The sequence below is a fragment of the Nesoenas mayeri genome (assembly GCF_963082525.1).
Source record: "Nesoenas mayeri genome assembly, chromosome: Z".
Taxonomy (NCBI): domain Eukaryota; kingdom Metazoa; phylum Chordata; class Aves; order Columbiformes; family Columbidae; genus Nesoenas; species Nesoenas mayeri.
Genome location: NC_137542.1, coordinates 77,463,004 through 77,483,611, shown reverse-complemented (window position 1 = coordinate 77,483,611; position 20,608 = coordinate 77,463,004). Strand labels below are relative to the sequence as shown.

The following is a 20,608-nucleotide window of genomic DNA, read 5'->3' as shown; positions in this document are numbered from 1 at the left end:
CTCTGCCCGCTCTCAAAATGGCGGGGGCCGGGCCGCCCGCCCCGCCCTCAAGATGTCCGCCGGCCGGCGCGCCTGCGCCGCGCGGTGCATGCCGGGCCGTGCATGCCGGGCCGCCGCTTCCCGCCGTGACGCTGCAGTAGCCAGGCCGGCTCCGCCGCCCGCCGAGGATGGTGGGCGTGAAGGTGATCGCCAACGACACCGAGTTCCAGCCCGAGCTCAGCGCTGCCGGCTCCCGCCTGGCCGTGGTGAAGTTCACCATGCGCGGGTGAGTGAGGCCGGGCTGCGGGCTCCCGGGGCCCGCGGTGAGGCGGCAGTCCCGGGGCGGCGGCCGCCGCTCCGCTCGGTCCCCGGCCCCGGCCCCGCGGGCTCGTCCCGCTGCGGGCAGCGGCGCTGGCCTGGCCCCGCGGAGGCCGCTCCCGGCGCCGGGAGACCCGCGGGGCCTCTGCTGGCTGCGTGTGGGTCTGAGCGGGCTTTCGGAGCTGGGAGCGCGGTCTGGGGACAGTGCTGTGTTACTGCAGCCACTGACCAGCTCCGTGGGTAACTGCTGCGAACTGCTGGGTTTAGCACTAGTGACACCCTTTGTTAGTAGCGTGTCAGTATAGTCATAGCACCAGAATGGTGTTTTAGTTTCTGGTGTTCAACGTGCCGTTCTGCAGCTGAGGCAGCGCCCCTGGCCCTGCTGTGCGGGGGTGCTGAGCTGAGCGCTGGGATCGGCCCCGCGCAGGCCGGGCTGCGGCAGCGCCTGCACCTCGCGCCCTGCCCGCGGGACACGGCTTTTGCCTCCGTGGAGCTTCACTGGGTCTTTCTGCCCGGGGCACGCCCGTGTTCTTTTGCTCCTACTCGAGAATGTGGAGTGTAACGGGGTGAACTGGTGGCCAAAGGCAAGCCCGACAGTTCTGTTAGTCACAGTGATTTGCAGAATTAGGGACAATAGTGGCAGCACTGGGGGTCCTGGCCTTCCAAGTGCGCCTGTCAAAGCCTTGGCTTTAATGCCCGTGATCTTCATCTTTATCTTTCCACTCTGTATTTAAAGGCACAGTTGAACCATTCTACTTCTGATGGCTGTTTGGAGCTCAAGAGAATTCAGGTCTAATGTTCTGGAAGGTGTTCTGTTCAGGTAGAAGAGGCTGCGAGAACTGCCAGCTGTGCACCAAATGGGGGCTGACAAAGCATCGCTGCACACGTCTGAGGTCTGGTCACTCCTGTTTAGTTCTGGGCTTGGGGTTCTCCCTAAGTCGGTGACTTTCATCCCGTGCTGCAGCGGTGCTGGTGAGCCCTGTCGTGCGCCCAGGATGTGTCCTGCCTGCTGACAACCCGCTGTTTTAGGTTCCCGTTGGTTTAATGACTCGGTGGCTCAGGATATAAATCCCTACGAGTCGGCCTTGCTGCGCATCCAGCCCCGGGACGTCAGGAAAGCTGGAGCAGGTCTTGTCTTGCTGCACCTCTTGGCACGCTGGCATTGACAGAGCTCTCCGGTTTAGATGTTATGTGCTGTTGGAAGGAGTTCCCATGGGGGTTTTTTGCTGTTTCATTTCTTAATTGCTGCTTTCACAACCAGCTGAGTTGTGAGAATAGTCCTTTGCAGGATGGTTGTGTCTGTACACTTCCTCTGTGCCAGCAGAGGTATAATCATTAACAAGTCCGTATTTCCAGCCAGGTTGACACATGAAGTCAGCAGAAGGCAGGTCTGTTCGGCCAGGGCCAAATGAAAGTCTGGTACTAACTGGTTACAGTTGTAGTAAGCGAGATTTAACGGAGTAAGGCTTTTATCACTCCTGGCAAAGGTTTGATACATTATTACTGTTAAATATTTCAAATCACAGGTAGAGATTTTACTGTGGACATTATTTTCTCACAGGTGATAAGTGGAGTGTTGGTACTAGTTTTCTGCTAAGAGCTTTTTTGCTGTTTACAGGAAAAGCAGGTGACTCCTGGCCCTCCCTTATGCCACTGCAGTTAGCAGGACTTTGGCTTGTGGTAAAACAGGCTGGAGCTAAACCCATTAGCTGGAAAATATGAAGTTGGTATTAATTAATAGGTGAAGCTAATCATGTGACATTGAAACTGTCTGAGGAAGTGGGGCTTAACACTAGGTGATGTGTTTCTAAATGTCACTCTTAATTGTATCACCAAGATCGCTCACCATCTGTCAGCCAGGTAGGAAGGTTATTTTCACATGTACCAAGGATATCGGTAAGAATGTGAACGTGCTAATTCTACTCGGGGCTGATGTTTTTCAAGAAAAGTTGCAGTTAAGTTAAAGTGCGTGTTTGTTTGTGTTTGCTTTCACAGCTGTGGCCCTTGTTTAAGGATAGCCCCAGCTTTCAACGCGCTGAGCAACAAGTATCCCCAGGCAACGTTTTTGGAAGTAGATGTACATCAGTGCCAGGTTGGTATTCAAACCCCCGTTTTCAGTTACAAGAGAAGGAGCAGACAAAGGGAGTGAATGGGAAGCTGAAGGAAAAGCGTTCAGCCCCTTGTCTCCTGTGGCTGTTGACACGTTTGGTGAATCACAAATAGCCATACTGTGAAATTCTCCAAACTGGGGACAGGCACAAGATGTGAACAAGCACCACTTGGATTTAGAAAAGTATTCTCGTAGCTACCACTGTGACATCCTTCACTTGGGCTTGAACAGTTCCTGCTGCTCGTACTATTTACATAATACTGCCAAGTGTGAACGATTCAGTGTGAATTAAAGAGTAAGCCTTCCCAAACAGATACTGATGTAATTCTTGAGCAAAGTGAAGAATGCAATAAACTGATATGATTAGTGGGAGCAGATTCCACTCAAGTGATACTCAGCTGTTTTCAACAGACAACAGTGGTGCAGGTGAGCTATTGATTGACTTAAGGGTCATTAACAAAAATCAACAATGGTATGTTGAAAGGAAGTGTCTTGAGTTACTACAAATTATAATGGAAATGAATATGAAAGTGGGAACAATGTTTGCAAATGACACTAAATTACGGAAAGGTTTGGAAAAACTACCGTGGGTGCATAACAGTGACAGTGTGAAGTCCATTCAAAGAATGCCCAGATCCATAACCATTGGGGAGGATCTGAAGAAATTAAATGAATTTAAAATTGTTGTCAGAGTCGAAGCTCTTTATAAAATAAGAACTGTTGTCTGTGATGTTTGAGGTGATGGAGCTCGATGGGTATCTGGTATGTGCCTTCTCACCTAGGTAAGCAAGCTCATTTTTCCTGTCTGGTGTTGGTAATACTCTGTCAGGTAACACTTGTCACCGATTTCTGCATTCCAGGGAACAGCAGCCACCAATAATATATCGGCAACACCAACATTTCTGTTTTTCCGAAACAAAGTGCGAATCGACCAATACCAAGGAGCAGATGCTGTGGGTTTAGAAGAGAAAATAAAACAGCACCTGGAAAACGACCCTGGAAACAATGAAGATACAGATATTCCCAAAGGATATGTATGTATCTCTTTAGATTGATCCATTGTTTGCATAACACAAATGCTTAAAAAATATCTCTTGCTTTTTAAACATACTTTTAGTCAAATAATATTGCTTTAGGCAAAACCGCAAGTTCCCTGTGGCTTTAAGAAGGTAATTTGCCTGGGCTTCCTTTTTTCAGACAAAATTCATTAAAATGTACATATTCAGTAACTGTCTTTTAACTGTTTTTTAAAGCATAAAAATGTCTATGGGAAAAGACTGTCAAAAATGTTGAGAAGTTGCTCTGGTTGTTCCCTCGGCTTTTCATGTTTGGACTGTCCTATGACTGTACACAGATCTTGAGTTTGCGCTGTTGTGGTGCGATATTCAATAGTCCGTCTTCAGGCCTTAACATATGAGATAGGTGATTTTCAGCCTGGCACAGTGTGCCACTTGGACTTGGTTTACTGCAGTTGCAGGTGGAAACTTCTGGTTATCCGGAAAGGGATAGAGGTGATTCTGGCTCTGCAGTAAAGCCACCGTTTAAATGGTTGAGGTGTGGAGCATGGGTAGCGCTCTGTGTTCATTCCAGAGTGTGTATTTAAAGCTTTTAGTTGGACTCTCTACAAAAGAGCTGAGCAATAAAACAACTAGTTCATGGTAAATTGTGTTGTCAGTTGTTCTGTGTTTTTAACAAGGTGTATGGAGAAAGGAGCAGGGAAAGGTTTCATAAAGTTAATTGGTATACAGTGTGGAAAAAGATGTGACATCAGGCTAGCTTTGCATATAGAGCCGGTAGGAACTGTAGTGGTGATCTGTTAATTGGTTCTGCAATATGTGGTAGATTTTTGGGAGGCCCGTTTGTGTTGGGTTTTGAGTTCTTTTGGTGAAGCTGGTGACAGCTCCAGCCCGGTGTCAGTGTCTGTGCTGTGGCGTGACTTCACGACGCTGTGGTCTCCTTATCTAAAGGGCATCTGAAAATCCTCCCTGAGCCCCGTTTGTTATTCTCAGAACAGCAAGTGTGTGTTGCAGGGGTGGGGATGTGGAGTGGAGGGGAAAATGCCGTTCGGTTGTGAACAGGACACGTCCAAGTACTACAGCGTTCGCAGCTTTTGTTCGTAATATCTTGTGAGATAAACCCCTGAGGTTTTCTGCGTGTCTTGTTATTTTAATCTGTTGAATGAAGAATTTCATTCATTCCGATGCTTACTAATCCCAGAGGAGTTGATGGCACACTTGTCACGCACTCAGCGATGCTCTTGCCTTTCCTTTCAGATGGATTTAATGCCATTTATCAATAAAGCCGGCTGTGAATGTCTTAATGAGAGTGATGAGCACGGATTTGATAACTGTTTACGTAAAGACTCTACCTACTTGGAATCAGACTGTGACGAGCAGGTACAGTAGATATTTTTCAGTGACGTTTTCAACGATGGTCTGTTCTGCAGCATTTTTTGAAGAACTTGTCTGCTTTCTATCATTATGGCAGTGTAAGAAAGACTGGGAGATGGTAGTAGGATATAAGTAAAATTAGTATACAGAGGTGGTTGTAGCCTTTCTAGTTTCACATCCCTTTATGTATGGAAAAAATTCCGAGCTGAGCAGCACTTGCTGATATGTTAAAGTGACAAACGAGTGTATGTGTGGAGTATAGCAGAGGTAATACTTGATTTCAAAGCTCAGACTCGTTTCTAGCTAATTATTGTGCTATGCTTAGTTTTAAGCATGGAGAAGACAGCATTTAACAGCAACTCTTTTCTCCACAGCTGCTCATTACTGTCGCTTTTAGCCAACCTGTCAAGCTTTATTCTATGAAACTTCAGGGGCCAGATAACGGTGAGTGACGTGTCTGTTCAGTCGTATTTTGAGACTAAAGCTTAGCCTGTGTTTAGCTCAATTTTCTAAAAGTGACACTGTCCCTGGAACCTTCTGAGAATCCCACAATAGCTTCAGCAAGTTTGTTGTAAATGAACGTCCTGCATGGGTATTTGTATGGCACAAATATGAGTAGTTACTGTTGTTCCGTATGCTGCAAAGAGAAACTTTGGTTTACTCTAGGAATTAATGTGGGAGCTACTGAAAGGCAGAGCTTTGTTTTTCTGGTAACTCAGTTTACATTATAAAGTTACATGAAGTGTTCAGTGTCATGACAGCAAGACTGTTACTTGTAGGGTTATTGGGTGTTTTGTGTGGAGCTGTCTGTGACGTGGGTGAGCGGTACAGCTGGGGGTGTGCTTCCTGGCCGGGGTGCTGCTGGGGGACCATCGGGGCAGGTGCTGGAGCTGTTGGAACTCGGGCTTTCCCTGAGCAGGATCTGGAGGCTGTGATGAGCGAGGGCTTCTCAAGCAGCGTTTTGAAAATCTACTTAAACACTGGAATACCACTCCTGTATTTTGACACAGGGCAAGGTCCAAAGTACGTAAAAATCTTTATCAACCTTCCTCGGTCTATGGATTTTGAAGAAGCGGAAAGAAGTGAGCCGACTCAAGCCCTGGAGCTGACAGCAGATGATATCAAAGAGGATGGTATTATCCAGCTGCGCTATGTGAAATTCCAGAACGTGAACAGTGTCACTGTGAGTACCAGCCCTGCTCCGAGGGCTCGGAATTTCTGGGCTTTGGAAGCTGTGCGTGTGAGGTTTTAACCAACTACCAGGAAAGATGAGCATTCTGTATAATCATTGCTTCAAGTAAGAGGATTGTAGCTTCTCTAAAGGTTACAGGGACCTTTATAACTGGAAAAAGTGTTGGTTAGTTCAAAAATCTTGGGCACCTTATGTTCGTATGTATGAATTCAAGGATGGACAGTTTACCTTAATTCCTGTGTTTGGGTTTTTTCCTTCAGTTGTTTGTCCAGTCCAATCATGGTGATGAAGAGACAACAAGAATTACATACTTCACCTTTATTGGAACTCCAGTCCAAGCAACAAATATGAACGACTTCAAGCGAGTGAGTCCTTTCTTCACAGCGCTTCTGAATGTTTTAAAATCTGCTTAAAAATGGGTTGGCAGAACACATGCACTTGACTGTAGTACAGCTCCACAACTTCAGGTGGTTTTGGCATCCAAAAGAGAACGTGTAGCTTCATCTTACAGCTGTTTGGTCTTTCTTACAAGTGTTTGTTCATCAGCTTTGTCAAAATAACTGATAAGAATGTACATATGGGAACTTGAGGGACTGTCCAGTTGTATACGCTATAGCCAATGTTGGGTTTTGGACAGCTGTGGGATTTATGCCTTGATTTTGAAACTTGCTTTCTGATGGGGTTTGCGAAGTGGAGAAGCAGTTGCATGTACAAACTAAACAGGCTCCTTGGGACTGACTTGACTCCTACTTTGAAGGGTTTTATTCCCCAGGCAACATTAAGCTTGAGATCTGGTCACAAGGTGCCTGTTACACTAAACATCTGCTTTTTAAAGAGGAAATGAAGGAGGAAACAACGTGTTACAATACGATTTTAGCCACACCAGTGCTGAACAATAGGGCACTCTCAATTGGTGATTTTTCTTCTTTCAAGAATGTGAAATGGGTTTGAAAAGACTGAAACTTTACCACTACTTAGAGGTTTTTCACAATGTAGTTAGGTCTTTTTAAAGGAAAGCGCTTAGTAGCCTTTGTAAAAGGGCAAATACTGCTGTCACACGTGGCTACGGCTCACGTGGAGGTGACCAGTGGCACTGAAACGCCACAGAATTTGTAACGTCAGAAGGTTAAAAACACCAACGCTCACCCACTTGTCGTCTACTTGGTATTTTTAATGTGATCTTAACTTCTACATGTAAAACTTAACATCTTTGCAGGTAATAATTAGGTTAATAAGTAGACCGTTAGCAGGTTTTGCTGCTTTTCGATGACACTTGAAGTCTTTGACAAAGTCATTCTCGTGTCCTGAAGTTAACTGGATATCAACTTTAGACCTTCCTAACATAGCACTTCAGTTCTCCCCAAACTTGAAATATGTTAATCGATTTACAGTCTGCCCACATTTTTTGTTTGATACAGCTCTTTTGCACCGAGTTGTGCAGCGAACGTGGTTAATCTGCGGTACTTCCTGCTGCTGTTGGGAGGGGACAGGACTGGCTCGGGATTTGTTCTCTGTCTCACTTTCAGTTCTCTGTAGACTCTGCACCTTAGTTTTGCTTTCCAAAGTACCGGGAGTTTGTTAGCTGATCTTCCCGGGCTATGGAATCGTGGAACTGGAATTGTTTGGCTTGGAAAAGACCTTCAGTATTGTGTAGTCCGGCCGTTAACCGAGGAAGTGGCTAATCCTGTCTCAGTTCAGATCCTCATTGACGCTACATATAAATTCCTGTTTGCTTCCTGAATGTGTAGTTTTAGTATTAGGCTGTTGAAATATTCCATCGTAACAAAGGGGATGTGTAGTCTGACAGAGCTGCAGTGCTCCTGGGAATTTTAATTTTGGTTTCCTCTCTTCCAGTGATCCTGTCAGCTATGAAACCTTAATGTAGTGTTGGGCACTAATTATATTTAGGTTGTAGATTAACTGGGAAACCTTATTGTTCTTTTCATCTCCTCGAGTAGTTACCTACACTACTCACTGCTTTCATCTGTCTCACTCCCTCGCCTCAGTCTGTCTCTACTGTTCATGTTTCTCTCCTAATTACGATAGAAATAGTGTTGCAGTGTGATTGCGCAGGTGGAGTCCGGTCCCAGTGGGGCCCCCTCCAGCGATGGGGGCTCTGCCGAGTCCCTGCGGGCTGTGCCACCGATTCACAGCTCGCACTCTGAAAAATTCCTTGCATGTAGTTGGTGGTGCTGGATTGAGTGAGTAAAGCTGTAAAAGCTGATTTCAAACCTGTTTTAATATGTTGTATGTATCCTGCTTCTTGCACAACGTAACTTTGATCCTCTGGGAGGAGGGAAGTCTTTGGAGTGGTGGAAAAGGGGGACGCCAAGGAGAGAATTCCCACTTAGAACGGCCTTAAATGTCTTTAATGCTAGAAGAGTTCGTGCTGCTGTTTTTGGCTGCGCAGGCTCTGACTTAGGGCATAACTGGTCGTGCAAACGCCCCAGTCGAGGCTGTTTGGGCTGCGGCAGCTGGTGCTGCAGACGCGCTGCTGCTCGGCCTCGGGGCTCTGGGAGCCGCTCACGGTGTCAGGCTGCTGGGGGGTGACTCTTAACTGGTGAGTTAGCGTTGGGTTCCTGTGACCTGTGGTGAACTGGAGCTGTGCTTTTGTGTGTGGGGGGGCCTGCAGCCATCCGTGCCTCAGGTACTTCTGGTTTCTTTCTGGTGGGAATGAACCACATGCAGAGCTGCTCAGGTTTGAGGCTGGAGCACAAACGCCGCAGGCTGGGGGCGTTGTGTCCCCTCCTGCAGGAAGGCTTGCTGTCTCCTCAGAACTGCTCATTTGCACTACATGCTGCTGCTTTTTTTTCTTGTAACGTTTTGTTTGTTTGTTTTTCAGCTTAACTTCCCATTTCTAAAGAACTAAAAAGGCAGAAGAAATTAAACAGTAATACTAAGGTTGAAGTGGTCTTGCAGTGCTCCCTTGCTCCCTCTGCTCATCTCGCGTCTCTCACCCTTCCCACCACCCAGCACTGACGCGATAGCCGCCTTCTCTGTGCCTCCTGCCGTCAGGAAAAGCCTCCTCCGCCTTCTGATTCGACTCATCTTTCCCCTCTGCTCCCAGTCTTACCTTAAACACTTCTCTTTACCTCTCACTCTTACCAAATTCCTTCCCATTGTTATCTTGAACTTGACATTTAAAGGCAAACCATGCAGTACTTTAAAAATAGCTGGTGAGTTTGTACACGTGTGGCCTGGGCAGGGCTCTCCAGCATCCTGCCCATCTTAGTTGCTCAAGCTCTTTCTTTATATCTTAAACATCACCACGTCTGCTCTGGAAGGTTCAGTCCCGGAGTGTCTCCAGCGCTGCTCGGGGTAACGGGCCCTGGGCTTGGTTTGTTTGTCGTGGTTGAGCTCTGGGACGGTGCTGGGTTGGTGAGCAGCCTGCTCCAAAGCCGGCAGCCTGCCCCAAAGCCAGAGCCTGCCCCAAAGCCGCAGCCTGCTCGTGGGCTCGGCGCCGCAGCGCGCGCGGGGCAGCCGTGGTTTCCGCAGACCGGAGGAAGCGGCTCTGCTGGGACAGGAGCAGTGACAACTGCTTGTTTTCTGCGTACATGTCCCGCTTGCTCTTGGGAAGCGGGGTGGTCAGAAATGGGTTTCTTTGAGCTGTGATCACAGGATATCCATAGCGGTGTGATTGATTTTCACAGATAATACACATGGGCCAGTTGTCTCTCTCTGCCTCAGACTGGTACAGCAATATTTTCATGTTCCACACTTGCTAACACCTAATCTTTTAACTGTGGTTTTTCTTTCTTTTTGGCTTAATCTGTGTGTGAACACAGTTTGGTGCTTTGGAAACACACAACAAATAAATATTGCTTCTTGACAAGTTTAACTTTTTTTTTTTAACTTCATTAATTGGATCTTAATGCAAGTGTTTGGGCTTCCAATTTTTATTCTTCTTGCCTCACATTGTGGGTTTGGAATTTTCCTGACATGAAGCACTAGCTTGAATTTACAGCTTGGAAAATGTTCCCAGTCAAGGGTTCCTTGTATGTGAAATGGTCTTTAAAGGTACTTTTTGTGGTTAGGTCTCAGTTACTTCGTGACGCTGATAACTCAGCTGACCCAAAGCTGCTGCGTAGGGAGAAATGTGGTGAAGTTTGACAAGAAATGCAGCAAGGGGAAGGATGAGCAGATGAGGAAGGGTGGTTTGGTTTTCTATCACTACTGACTGTGTGAGTCTTGTGTGGTTTATTGTCGCTTAACTGCAGAGGTGATTAATACTGAACGCACTTTTGCTATAGGAGTCAATTGGTTAGAATACAGGGAAGGTTTTACCCCTTTGTTTTCAGCGTCATTACGAGCACTAAAGGGAAATTCTTTGCTCCGTTAGTGTAATCTTCAAATCTGTGTTCTGGCAGCACCAGTCAGAGCCACCAGTGCTGCTCTAGTGGGACAGAACGGACCTGGGAACCGGCGCCTTGCCCAGGCTCCCTCCTGCGCTGCAGGGGTTCTCTGCCCACTGTCATATTTAGTACAGTGTATTAAGGTTGGGTGCTTGGTGTATAGCACATGAAGCATGGTCTGTTCTGTTGCAGTTCCTGTCTCCTAACTCTCCTCCAGATGAGACCGATGCTTTGCTGTCCCTATGGGGACTAAACATAAAGTTTGTCGTGCATCCCTCTTAACCGTTTAGAGGGACGCAGGCTTCTGCCAGCGCTGCAGTAACGCATGCTTAGGTGCATTCACCTCATTGACAATTGCTTATTTTGAGACTTGCCTTCAAAACCTTGGCAGGACTGTTTTCGGTTCAGCAGTGTTTCTGTGTTTTTCTCTTCTCAGGTAGTTGGCAAAAAGGGAGAGAGCCACTAGGACGCAGCAGACACTGGAAGGAAGGCCTTATCGCAATCAGATCTCCACTTACCTACAGCTCCTGGATAATTGCTTGACCATAACCAGAGACTGTCAGTCTGTTTCATTTAATGCCATTACCAATAAATCATTGCTTTTGTTGAGACAGTTTCCCTAGCGTGTTTCTGTTGTAATCCTCATACATGTATTTGTAAATAAAATGCGTTACTTTTGCCCAGTTTAATATTGCTACTCTAGTAACTGTGGCTCTTCCTTTGTTCCGTTCAAACCTCAGAGCTCGACTGGCTCGTCTGTAGAAACAGAAGACGTAATGCAGCTCGCGTTTGTTCAGAGAGTTTAAGATGTGGGATATAAGTAAAACGTGCCTTCAGAGGCGGTCTGAAAACCCCGCTGCTCGGCGTCAGACCGGGCGAACCTGGGGCCGCTGCTCTCACAGGCAGACACTGCTGGGGCAGGGAGGTCCTCACCTGCTCTGGGAGTTTCCGTGTCCTTCCCCGCCTCGAAAGGCGCTGGCGGAGGCGTCCCAGTCCCTTCCCTTGAGCGCACAGGTTGGTCACGAGCTGTTCGGCACCGAGAACTGAGCCTTGTGCAAGTGTTTGCTTCTTAATATTAGTAGAAAATACTGACCTTGCTTTTTGGGCGACTCAAGCGAGCTGTGCAGCTGTGGGGCTTTAGATGTTTGTGTACCCCACCTTAACAGAAATTCGATATTTCTTTTGTTGGGTTATTTCCTTCTCTCTGGATCTTGATAAGGAAATGTTTCTTGCGAATATTAAACGTCTTAATTAGAATTCCTATACTGCTTTGGTAAATTTTCTTGGAAACGTGCCCTAAGCGATGTTAATAAATCGGGCATTGATCAGCACTGTATACATATAATACTGTAGAAATTCCCAGTAAAACTTGCTAAGTGTTTTAATTGGCATAATTAATTTCTTTGTAAAGTTAAATTTGTTACATTTCTAATTACCATAAATCCCACTAAGGCTTAAATCCTGTCCTAATTGGCATTCCTTCCTTGAACACAGTGGGGGGGGTTCTGCTCTGGCTTGGCTGATCTGTGTGTTAATACCGAGTAATGTGCCTCTGTTAGCGCAGATATTTTCTCCAAATGGAAAACTGGGGGTTGTCTGGAAAAAGAGTCTTTGTGAGCAGCGCTTTCCTGTTCCCGCGTCCCGGGATGCCCGTCTGTACCTGTACCTGCACCTGTACCTGTCTGCGGTGGAAGGCAGCCACGGGCACGTGGCATCTCCCGCTTCCTTCGTGGGCCGTAAGGCACGGAACACTCTGTATATAGAGAATCATTTTTAAATAGAAAGGAGGACAACATGAACAACTGTTCTCTTTATAATTTTGTATACTAATTATCTTTTGGGTTATTAAGTGCCTCATCTTAAGTATTGCTTACCTCATAATATTTATACCTGAGAGATTTGATAACCTGGTGTTTGTCATGTTTGTAAAAGATTAGTCAAGTTTCTAGTGTGTTGTTTTGGTTGCATGATGCGTACCTTCCATAACAACGTACAGAGAGCCCAATAAATGTTTAGAGGTGACTCGGATGTCTCTCTGAATGGCGCATGGGGCAGCGCTGTGCTCGAGCAGCTGAGGCCCCTGCGCTGGAGCCGCCGTGTGCTGGTGGTGCTGGGTTCCGTGGGGTGCGCGCCGCTGGGCTGCGGGCTTTGCTCTGGTGGGAAAGTCACGCTGGGGATTTGGTCCGATGGGTAACGGGGCCGGAGTCTGAAGAGAGGGACCTGCAAGGCTGAGGCTGTGGAGCTGCCGTTCTCACCAGCCCGGGCTCCAGGTGAGCGTGGTTCCCTGTCCTCGGGTCACTCATTCCCCACTCCCTTCGGAACCTTCTGTACATCCCGGGGCTGTGCTCCCGTGGGACAGGAGGGTGAAAGAAGCTGTGGGGCTGCTCAGGACTCCTGCTGAGGTGAGTGGGGGGTGTGTGCAGGACGATTTCTGCCTTGGGTGTGCCAGTGAGTTCAGCCCAGCCCAGGGAGCAGCTCTGCCTGTGTCCCCCAGCTCCTGCTGCTCCGTGCCCAGCAAAGCCTGGGCTCTTGGGCTTCCAGTGAAGTGCTGAAAAGCTGCAGGTGATCTGTGGGTGCATGTGTGTTCTACAGCAACACCCCAGTTCAGCCAGTCGGTTAAACAGCAGTTGTGTTACTTGTGGGCTGAGACTATTAAACCGGTGTTACCGGTGCTGCGTTGGCTGGCACTGACTGTACTCTTGGCTATCTTTTGACAGTCTTCAGCCTGGGTGGATAGTGGTTTTCCTGCCGCTGAGTGCTGCACTTTTTGAGAATGGCTGCCCTTATTTACATCAAGGGGCAGGTTTCAGTTTTCCTACTGGAAAGACCTGCAGGAGCGGGTTATTCCGCTCGGGGCCAGCAGGTGGCGCTGCCGGCCCGGCGGAGCGCGCCCGGCGGAGGGGGCGGGGCCGGTGCCCGCGGGACACGCGTGTGAGTGTCGCGGGTGCGGGGGCTGCGCGGGGGGGTACCGGCTGTACCGGGTGGGTTTGTTCCGAACAGACAGTGAAACCCCGATTCCCGCAGCGCCGAGCAGCGCCGGGGCGGACACGCGTCCCGCGTGGGGTCACATGGCGGCGCTGGCGTGGGCAGGTCGGGTGTGTCCTGCCTCGCCCCGGGGCTGCCGGGCAGGGCTGGGGGGGCTGCCGGGGAGGGCTCGGGGGGCTGCCGGGCGGGGCTGGGGGCGCTGCCGGGCAGGGCTGGGGGGGCTGCCGGGCGGGGCTGGGGGGGCTGCCGGGCGGGGCTGGGGGGGCTGCCGGGCGGGGCTGGGGGCGCTGCCGGGCAGGGCTGGGGGGGCTGCCGGGGAGGGCTGGGGGGGCTGCCGGACGGGGCTGGGGGCGCTGCCGGGCGGGGCTGGGGAGGCTGCCGGGGAGGGCTGGGGGCGCTGCCGGGCGGGGCTGGGGGGGCTGCCGGGCGGGGCTGGGGGGGCTGCCGGGGAGGGGTGGGGGGGCTGCCGGAGGTCAGCGCGACACGAATCAGCAAACGCGAACGAACCAGTGGGTTAACGGTTAAGGGTACGGGTTAGCCACGTGGCCAAAAACCCCAAAGCACAGCGCTGCGAAGGCTTAGGTGGTTAACTGAAGTCTGGTTAACTGGGTTACCTTAAAGCGCGTAACCTGAATCTTGCATGTTCCAGAACCTTGCAAGTGTAAAACTTACCGTACAGTTTGTCTCCTCTTGCGCTGTGTTTTGCAGTGGTTTGTTTCCTTTCCCCGCCACCTCCTGTGGCTGGATGCAAACACTTTAAACGTTAAAATGAGAAGCCCCAAAGGTGTCCCGTGAGTCGCTCGACGCTGCAATGAGCTGGTGCAGGTGCACCGCGCCGTCCGAACCCAGCGCCGCCGGGGCCGCTGCTTGCGGACCCACCTCTTGCTGGAAGTACTGCTCGTTTTCTCCTGCCAGGGTCTGCGATTGCTGGTCTGCCAGGTACCTGCCAACATGTATTTTCCATCTTTTTCACTGATTTTCAAAGTGCTGCAGGATGCCGAAGGGCAGAGAACAGCCCGCGTTTAGTAGCAGAGGGGTTTGGCTGTGTTTAAGTTAGCGAAGGCCTGAGTTTTAATCCAGCAGGAGGCATCGCAATTAATGCTTCCTGCAGCGTCCACTAGGACAGCTTGAGAAACTTCAGCAGGTGCGTCCGGCCGCGTGTTTGCAGCCGCTGCTCAGGGAAACAGGAGGGAGACGTCAGGACCATCGCTTCTGTCCCCATCAGGTACCCGTCTTCTCACCGACACCCGCTCATCAATGAGATCTGACCACTGCTTAATCACTACCTGATTACCTTACAGATGTTATTTGCACTGGATGCGAGCACCGCGGGGGTGTGTACATGTATTGATGCAAAGTGCACAACTAGCGCCACAAAGGTTGCCTCCATTGAAAAATTATGATGTTCAAGATTTAATCTGTCTGGGCAATAAGAATCACCACAGTCTGTTGGAAGGAAAGCGAACTCATAGTGTACCGTCCTCTTGGGCTGTGTCTGGGGTGGGGATCGGTAATGTGGCCGGAAAGCCCAGGTCCCATTTAAGCCCCGAGAACTCTGTCCTCAGCCATGGGTTATTCACAGGTCCTGCATCCGTCGGTGTGCGCGGCACGGTGTGCGGCTGGAGTGCGCTAATACAGAGGGTTAATATTACCAAATACATACTGCCAAGCCCTAAACTGCAGGTGTCCTGGTTAGCTGCTCAGTTCAGCCCCACCGGACCCAAGTTTTACCCAGTTCCCCAGTGCGAGGGGCAGCTTTGGGGTCCCTCCGTGTGCGCCCCAAACGCAGAACTGCGAGAGCTCGCGGGGCTCAGGGCTCTGCCCTCACAAATGGCTGATGTTTGCTCTTCTGGACGGTCATGTCATAAAATTAACCTACGCATCTTGAGGGAAATTAGCGTGTGCAGATGCTGTCGTTTATCATGGTGATTGGAGGAGACCTAATCCAGCACGTTGTGGAGTTCTCCACGTGCAATCACGTGCCGTGGGTGCGTCTCTGCCCGTGGCAGGATCATGGCCTTTGGGTGCTCGGGGGACGTGGGGACACGGGGACAGTGAGGATCATGGGGACAGCAGGGACACAGGGACAGCGGGGGACATGGGGACAGCGGGGGACATGGAGACACGGGGTCAGTGGGGGACATGGAGACACGGGGTCAGCGGGGGACACGGGGACAGCGGGGGACATGGCGACACGTGTGTCCCCGCGGGGCCGAGCCCTGAATCGGTGTGAGAGCCGGGCAGGTCCCGCCGCGGTTTGCAGGCTCTGGCAGTGCTGTGAGCCCCGAGCAAACCTGCCCACGTTCCTGGTGAATCAACAACTGCAGGGAGAAGAGCTTAAAACCATCGAAATGTTCCTCTGTGAACCCTGTAGCACTGATTTTGGATTTTTGACTTTTAGGAAAAAAAATGGTTTATAATTAAATATGTCTTTAAAAGCTGCTGGTTGGAAAAAGCTGAAAGCATCGGTTTTCCCTAAAAGAAACAGATTTTCCCCTAGATAACGAACTCGTGATAACGAGCTGGATGGTTAAAACTATTATCCCCAAGAAATTCCCTGAGCCTTTTCCAGCAATGCGCAGCAGTTAAATCTGATGGAAAAGAACGAATTTGAACAATTTTTCATTGGAAAATATACTTTTGATGAAACTGGAATGGTTTAGAGGAACATTGCGCTTTTCATAAAACTTTGAGTGGAAGAATTTCAAAAGGATTCCCGAAAGACACGGAAAGCTACCTTTCCAATTGATTTAAGGCGGCATTTCCTACTGTCTAAAGTAACGTCTAATGGTTATTTCTGTAGGGCCCTGTTGATGTTTCCACACGGGACGATGTGGGGTCCCCGCGGCACAGGTGTTGCCGGTGTGGGGGGTTTGTGGCTCGGCACAGGGCCGGCTCTTGCCCGCAGGACGCCGGGCGGGCGGGCGGCCGTGCCGGGTCTCCGCTCTCTCCTCCCTGCCCTTCAACACGAGCCTTCCAGCTCCTGTCTTTGAGATCAATCTCTTCTTCAGACTGGCAGCGTTTTGTACTTGGTGCGATGGCACCAACAGGAGACTCGGCACAAGTCACTGCTTACATTGTTTGCCTTTAAAGCCAACTCATAATTACGTGTTTAACTGATCCACGCTCCAGAACCTTTTAATGGGAATTTTTCATCCCGCTCCGTTCAGAACAGAAATACCGTTCTTTGGAGGATGTTACAGTTATGACTATTAGTGCACTGTGTCCCTTACATAACAGCTCATGGTTGTGTTGTCTTCACAGTAGATGTGAGGATGATGAGGATCGCGTTCTTTGCAGAATGGAGAGCAGTGGTGGCTGGGAAGGAGCAAGAGGAAACTCCGGGCGCGGGGCAGAGGGCAGGGGGTGGAGAGGGCGCAGCGGGACCTGGGGAGGCTGAGCCAGGCACCGCACGGAGCAGCGATGATGACGTGCGAGCACATACGTGGAATATTTTCTGAAGTGCTGTAACCCGGGGAAATTTTTTTCCTGAAGGGGTTGGTGCGAAATCAAAGACAAGGGGGCGCTCACAAATTTGGGATTAATTAGTGGTCTATTTTGAGAGCTGGCGAGATCCGTCTGGGGCCGTGAAGCGTGAGTGTGATTAGCCCGTGTTCCTGAGAGCTGGAGCTCGGTCCGGCCCTGCGGGCTCAGCGTCGCTCCAGCCGCTCCCGGGGAGCACACTGGCTATTTCACACGGGACTTGCGTGTCGACTTTGCCCCTCTGCGCTGCGCTGGCCCCGTTGCGTCTCACATACCAAGTTTTACCAGCCATCCGCAGGACTCGGTTGTCATGAGGGCTGCTTTCTAATAATTAGCTTTTATTAACGAGTGAGAGTAGGGCTCTGGCTAACTTAGCGCACAAGGAAGCTGAGGTGCTGTGCCTCGCCGAATCGCTGCTCATCGCTTTTTAATGCTGATGGGAAAAGGGAGAAAAATGGTGATGGCATTTTTGTGAAATTCCACCCGTTTATGGCCATATGAAATTAAAGCTTTTATACACTTAGAAGCTCCAAAGGGAACAAACATGTTTTCCCCACTGAAGTCTGCTTAAAGCATGTAACAAATGCGATTGCACAGCTCAATATTTCACCTAAAACAATATGCTCTACCATTTTAATTTTCCTGTACAAAATTGTTCTTCATATGAATTCATGTTGCATTATTTTCCTATTCCAACTAAATTAGAACTATATAGATATAAATGATATACATTACATTTATTATCCAACATCTAGGTAAAGATGAGCTAATTCCTCAGCCATACCTCAGCTTTCTTATCAATTATCTCTGTGGCGTTTTTGCTTTTGTGCAAAGTCCTGCAGTTGAAGGATTATTTGACTGTATTTGTAACTATTGCAGCATTAATTGCATTTCTGTGGAGGAATTAGTACTGTTTTTTTCTAAGAAATATGGAAAGCAGGGAGGAAGGAGGTGTGGCAGGTTTTAATTTGGGGGGGACGGTGCCAGGATGTGGGGTGACAGTACCCGGGGTGTGATGGGGATGCTGCCGGGGTGTGGGGTGACAGTGCTGGGGTGCGATGGGGATGGTGCTGGGGTGTGGGGTGACAGTGCTGGGGTGTGATGGGGATGGTGCTGGGGTGTGGGGGGCTGGTGTCGGGGTGTGATGGGGCCAGTGCTGGGGTGTGATGGGGCCAGTGCTGGGATGTGGGGGGCCAGTGCTGGGGTGCGATGGGGATGTTGCTGGGATGTGGGGGGACAGTGCTGGGGTGCGATGGGGATGGTGCTGGGATGTGGGGGAACAGTGCTGGGGTGTGATGGTGATGGAGCTGGGATGTGGGGGGACAGTGGTGGGATGTGATGGGGATGGTGCTGGGATGTGGGGGAACAGTGCTGGGGTGTGATGGTGATGGTGCTGGGATGTGGGGGGCCGGTGATGGGGATGGTGCCGGGATGTGGGGGGCCGGTGCTGGCATGTGATGGGGATGATGCTGAGATGTGGGGGCCGGTGATGGGGATGTTGCTGGGATGTGGGGGCCGGTGATGGGGATGGTGCTGGGATGTGGGGGGACAGTGCTGGGGTGTGATGGTGATGGTGCTGGGATGTGGGGGGACAGTGCTGGGGTGTGATGAGGATGGTGCCGGGATATGGGGGGACAGTGCTGGGGTGTGATGGGGATGGTGCCGGGATATGGGGGGACAGTGCTGGGGTGTGATGGGGATGGTGCCGGGATATGGGGGGACAGTGCTGGGGTGTGCTGGGGATGGTGCCGGGACGTGGGAGCCGATGCCGGGGTGCAGCGCAGCCGCGGGGGCAGCGGGGGGTGGCAGCATCTTGCGGGCGCGCTGCCCGAAGCGGCTGGGGGCCAGGCTGTCATCTCCATCACCGGGAAATTGGTCTTTTGGTGTAATTTTCCTCCAGTAATTAGTCTCTCTGTGATTTTTAGATTCTGTGTCATGTTGTGCGTGCAACGTGTTTGACAGCATACCTGCCGGGGAAAATATCTGCTGCGATGGGTAAGAAGTATCATTTTTTATGGAAGACATCAGGAAAGCGGGATGCCAAACTTGGGAACGGCTGGGGGCTCTGCCTGGGCCAGCGGGCGCGTGACAGACCGCGCTGTCCTGCCCGCTCCGCGGCTGTGTCGGCTGCTCCTGGCAGCCGAGTGTTCACCCCAAAACCCGCCGGGCGCAGGGAAAGGGGCCACTGAGCACCAGCGAAACGCTGCGCTCGTGGGGGCCTCGCTGCTTTGGAGGGGTTGGTCACCGCTTTAGGGATGGGAATAGGTTGGTTGACTTCCGTGCAAATAGCTGCAGTTAATTACATTTAAGCTTCAGCATTGCATTGGGTCTTGATATTTTAAGTGAGGTAAGTACCTATGGGCTTTTTTTAATACTGAGCCAACCCAATCAGAAAACGGTCATTTCCAGGGACAGGGGACGCAGCTGGGAGCAGGACATGAGGGGGGACTCATTCATGGGGACCAATATGGAAAGGGTGAGTGTCAGGAGGATGGAGCCAGGCTCTGCTGGTGACAACCAGGGACAGGACAAGGGGCAATGGGCACAAACTGGAACACAGGAGGTTCCACTTAAGTTTGAGAAGAAACTTGTTTGGGGTGAGGGTGTCAGAGCCTGGCCCAGGCTGCCCAGGGGGTTGTGGAGTCTCCTTCTGTGCAGACATTCCAACCCGCCTGGACACCTTCCTGTGTAACCTCACCTGGGTGTTCCTGCTCCATGGGGGGATTGCACTGGGTGAGCTTTCCAGGGCCCTTCAACCCCTGACGTGCTGGGATTCCCATCCTGCGCACGGTGTGGCTGGAAGCCAGTTTGGAGCCCCAGCCCCATCGCCCCCGGCTGTGCTGCAGCGGGGTGTCTGTTCCCCAGCACGCGGTGACGGGCTGCCCAGCACGAGCTGCCTCCTGCCGGCCCGGTGGGTGCAGACCGGGAGCTGCCGCGGGTCCTGGCTCGGTGTGGCACCCACCGGAACGGGTCAGGCCTCTTTTGGTAAAGGGACATGGCAGTAGATAACCCAGGCTGCTTTGACATGAATCAGGGGAAGTTAAAGTACTGTCTGCGTTAGGGCTTGCAGGGTGCTATGGCATTTTTAACACCCACACGTATGTAGGAATTGTGACTAAATGTGTTTTCCAACAGGAACAGAGGTACAAACACAGGTATTTGCTGAGTGGCAGGTGTGCTAACGTGCTTGGCTAAGCAGACGTGCAGGTGCCGTTAGCGCGGGCAGGGCTTTGCTGTGCCGAGCGCGGTGTGCCGAGCGCAGTGTGCGGAGCGCGGTGTGCGGAACGCGGTGTGCGGAGCGCGCTGGGGTCCCGGGCTCGGCAGGGTTCCCCGCGGCACGGCCGGGGGTGCCCGGGGATGCGTTCCCCGTGTGTCAGCGGATGGTACTTGCACAGAAACATCCTCTGGCTCCCGGCAGGAGGTTTGCGAAAGCGTCTTGTCTCCTGGCTGGCAGTGTGGGGAGATACCGGTGTGTGCCAGTGAGCAGGAAAAGCGCGCTCACCCTCCTCTTCCTTTACATTGCGCCTTTTTTAGCCATAATTAGAAGAACTGATTTTCAGAGTGAGTTTATCTTGGAAATGACTAATGTCTGCACCATGTGAAAGGGATGGTAATGCAAATGGCAATAAACAAATTGCGTGGGGCAGGTGGCAAGTCGTGACATTAGGGCTAATAGCGGTGTGGCTGTGGCACCTGCCCGTGCCACCCTTGTTAGGCTAGGGACGTACCAGCAGATTATTATTATTGTTGTTGTTATTATTGCCATTATTAGTCCCGGTTCCCGCTGAGGAGCCGAGGT

The 20,608-nt window shown here is 50.8% G+C and overlaps 1 protein-coding gene across 1 annotated transcript; it reads left to right on the top strand.

Moving 5' to 3' along the window:
• Positions 1 to 96: 96 nt before the first annotated feature.
• TXNL1 (thioredoxin like 1) lies at positions 97 to 10,950 on the top strand. Its single transcript, XM_080362962.1, has 8 exons — positions 97 to 265; positions 2,293 to 2,389; positions 3,268 to 3,441; positions 4,681 to 4,803; positions 5,172 to 5,241; positions 5,808 to 5,980; positions 6,250 to 6,354; positions 10,778 to 10,950. Exons 1-8 carry the CDS (start codon positions 168 to 170, stop codon positions 10,805 to 10,807), a joined length of 870 nt encoding a protein of 289 aa, XP_080219088.1. The 5' UTR covers positions 97 to 167; the 3' UTR covers positions 10,808 to 10,950.
• The last annotated feature ends 9,658 nt before the right edge of the window (positions 10,951 to 20,608 follow it).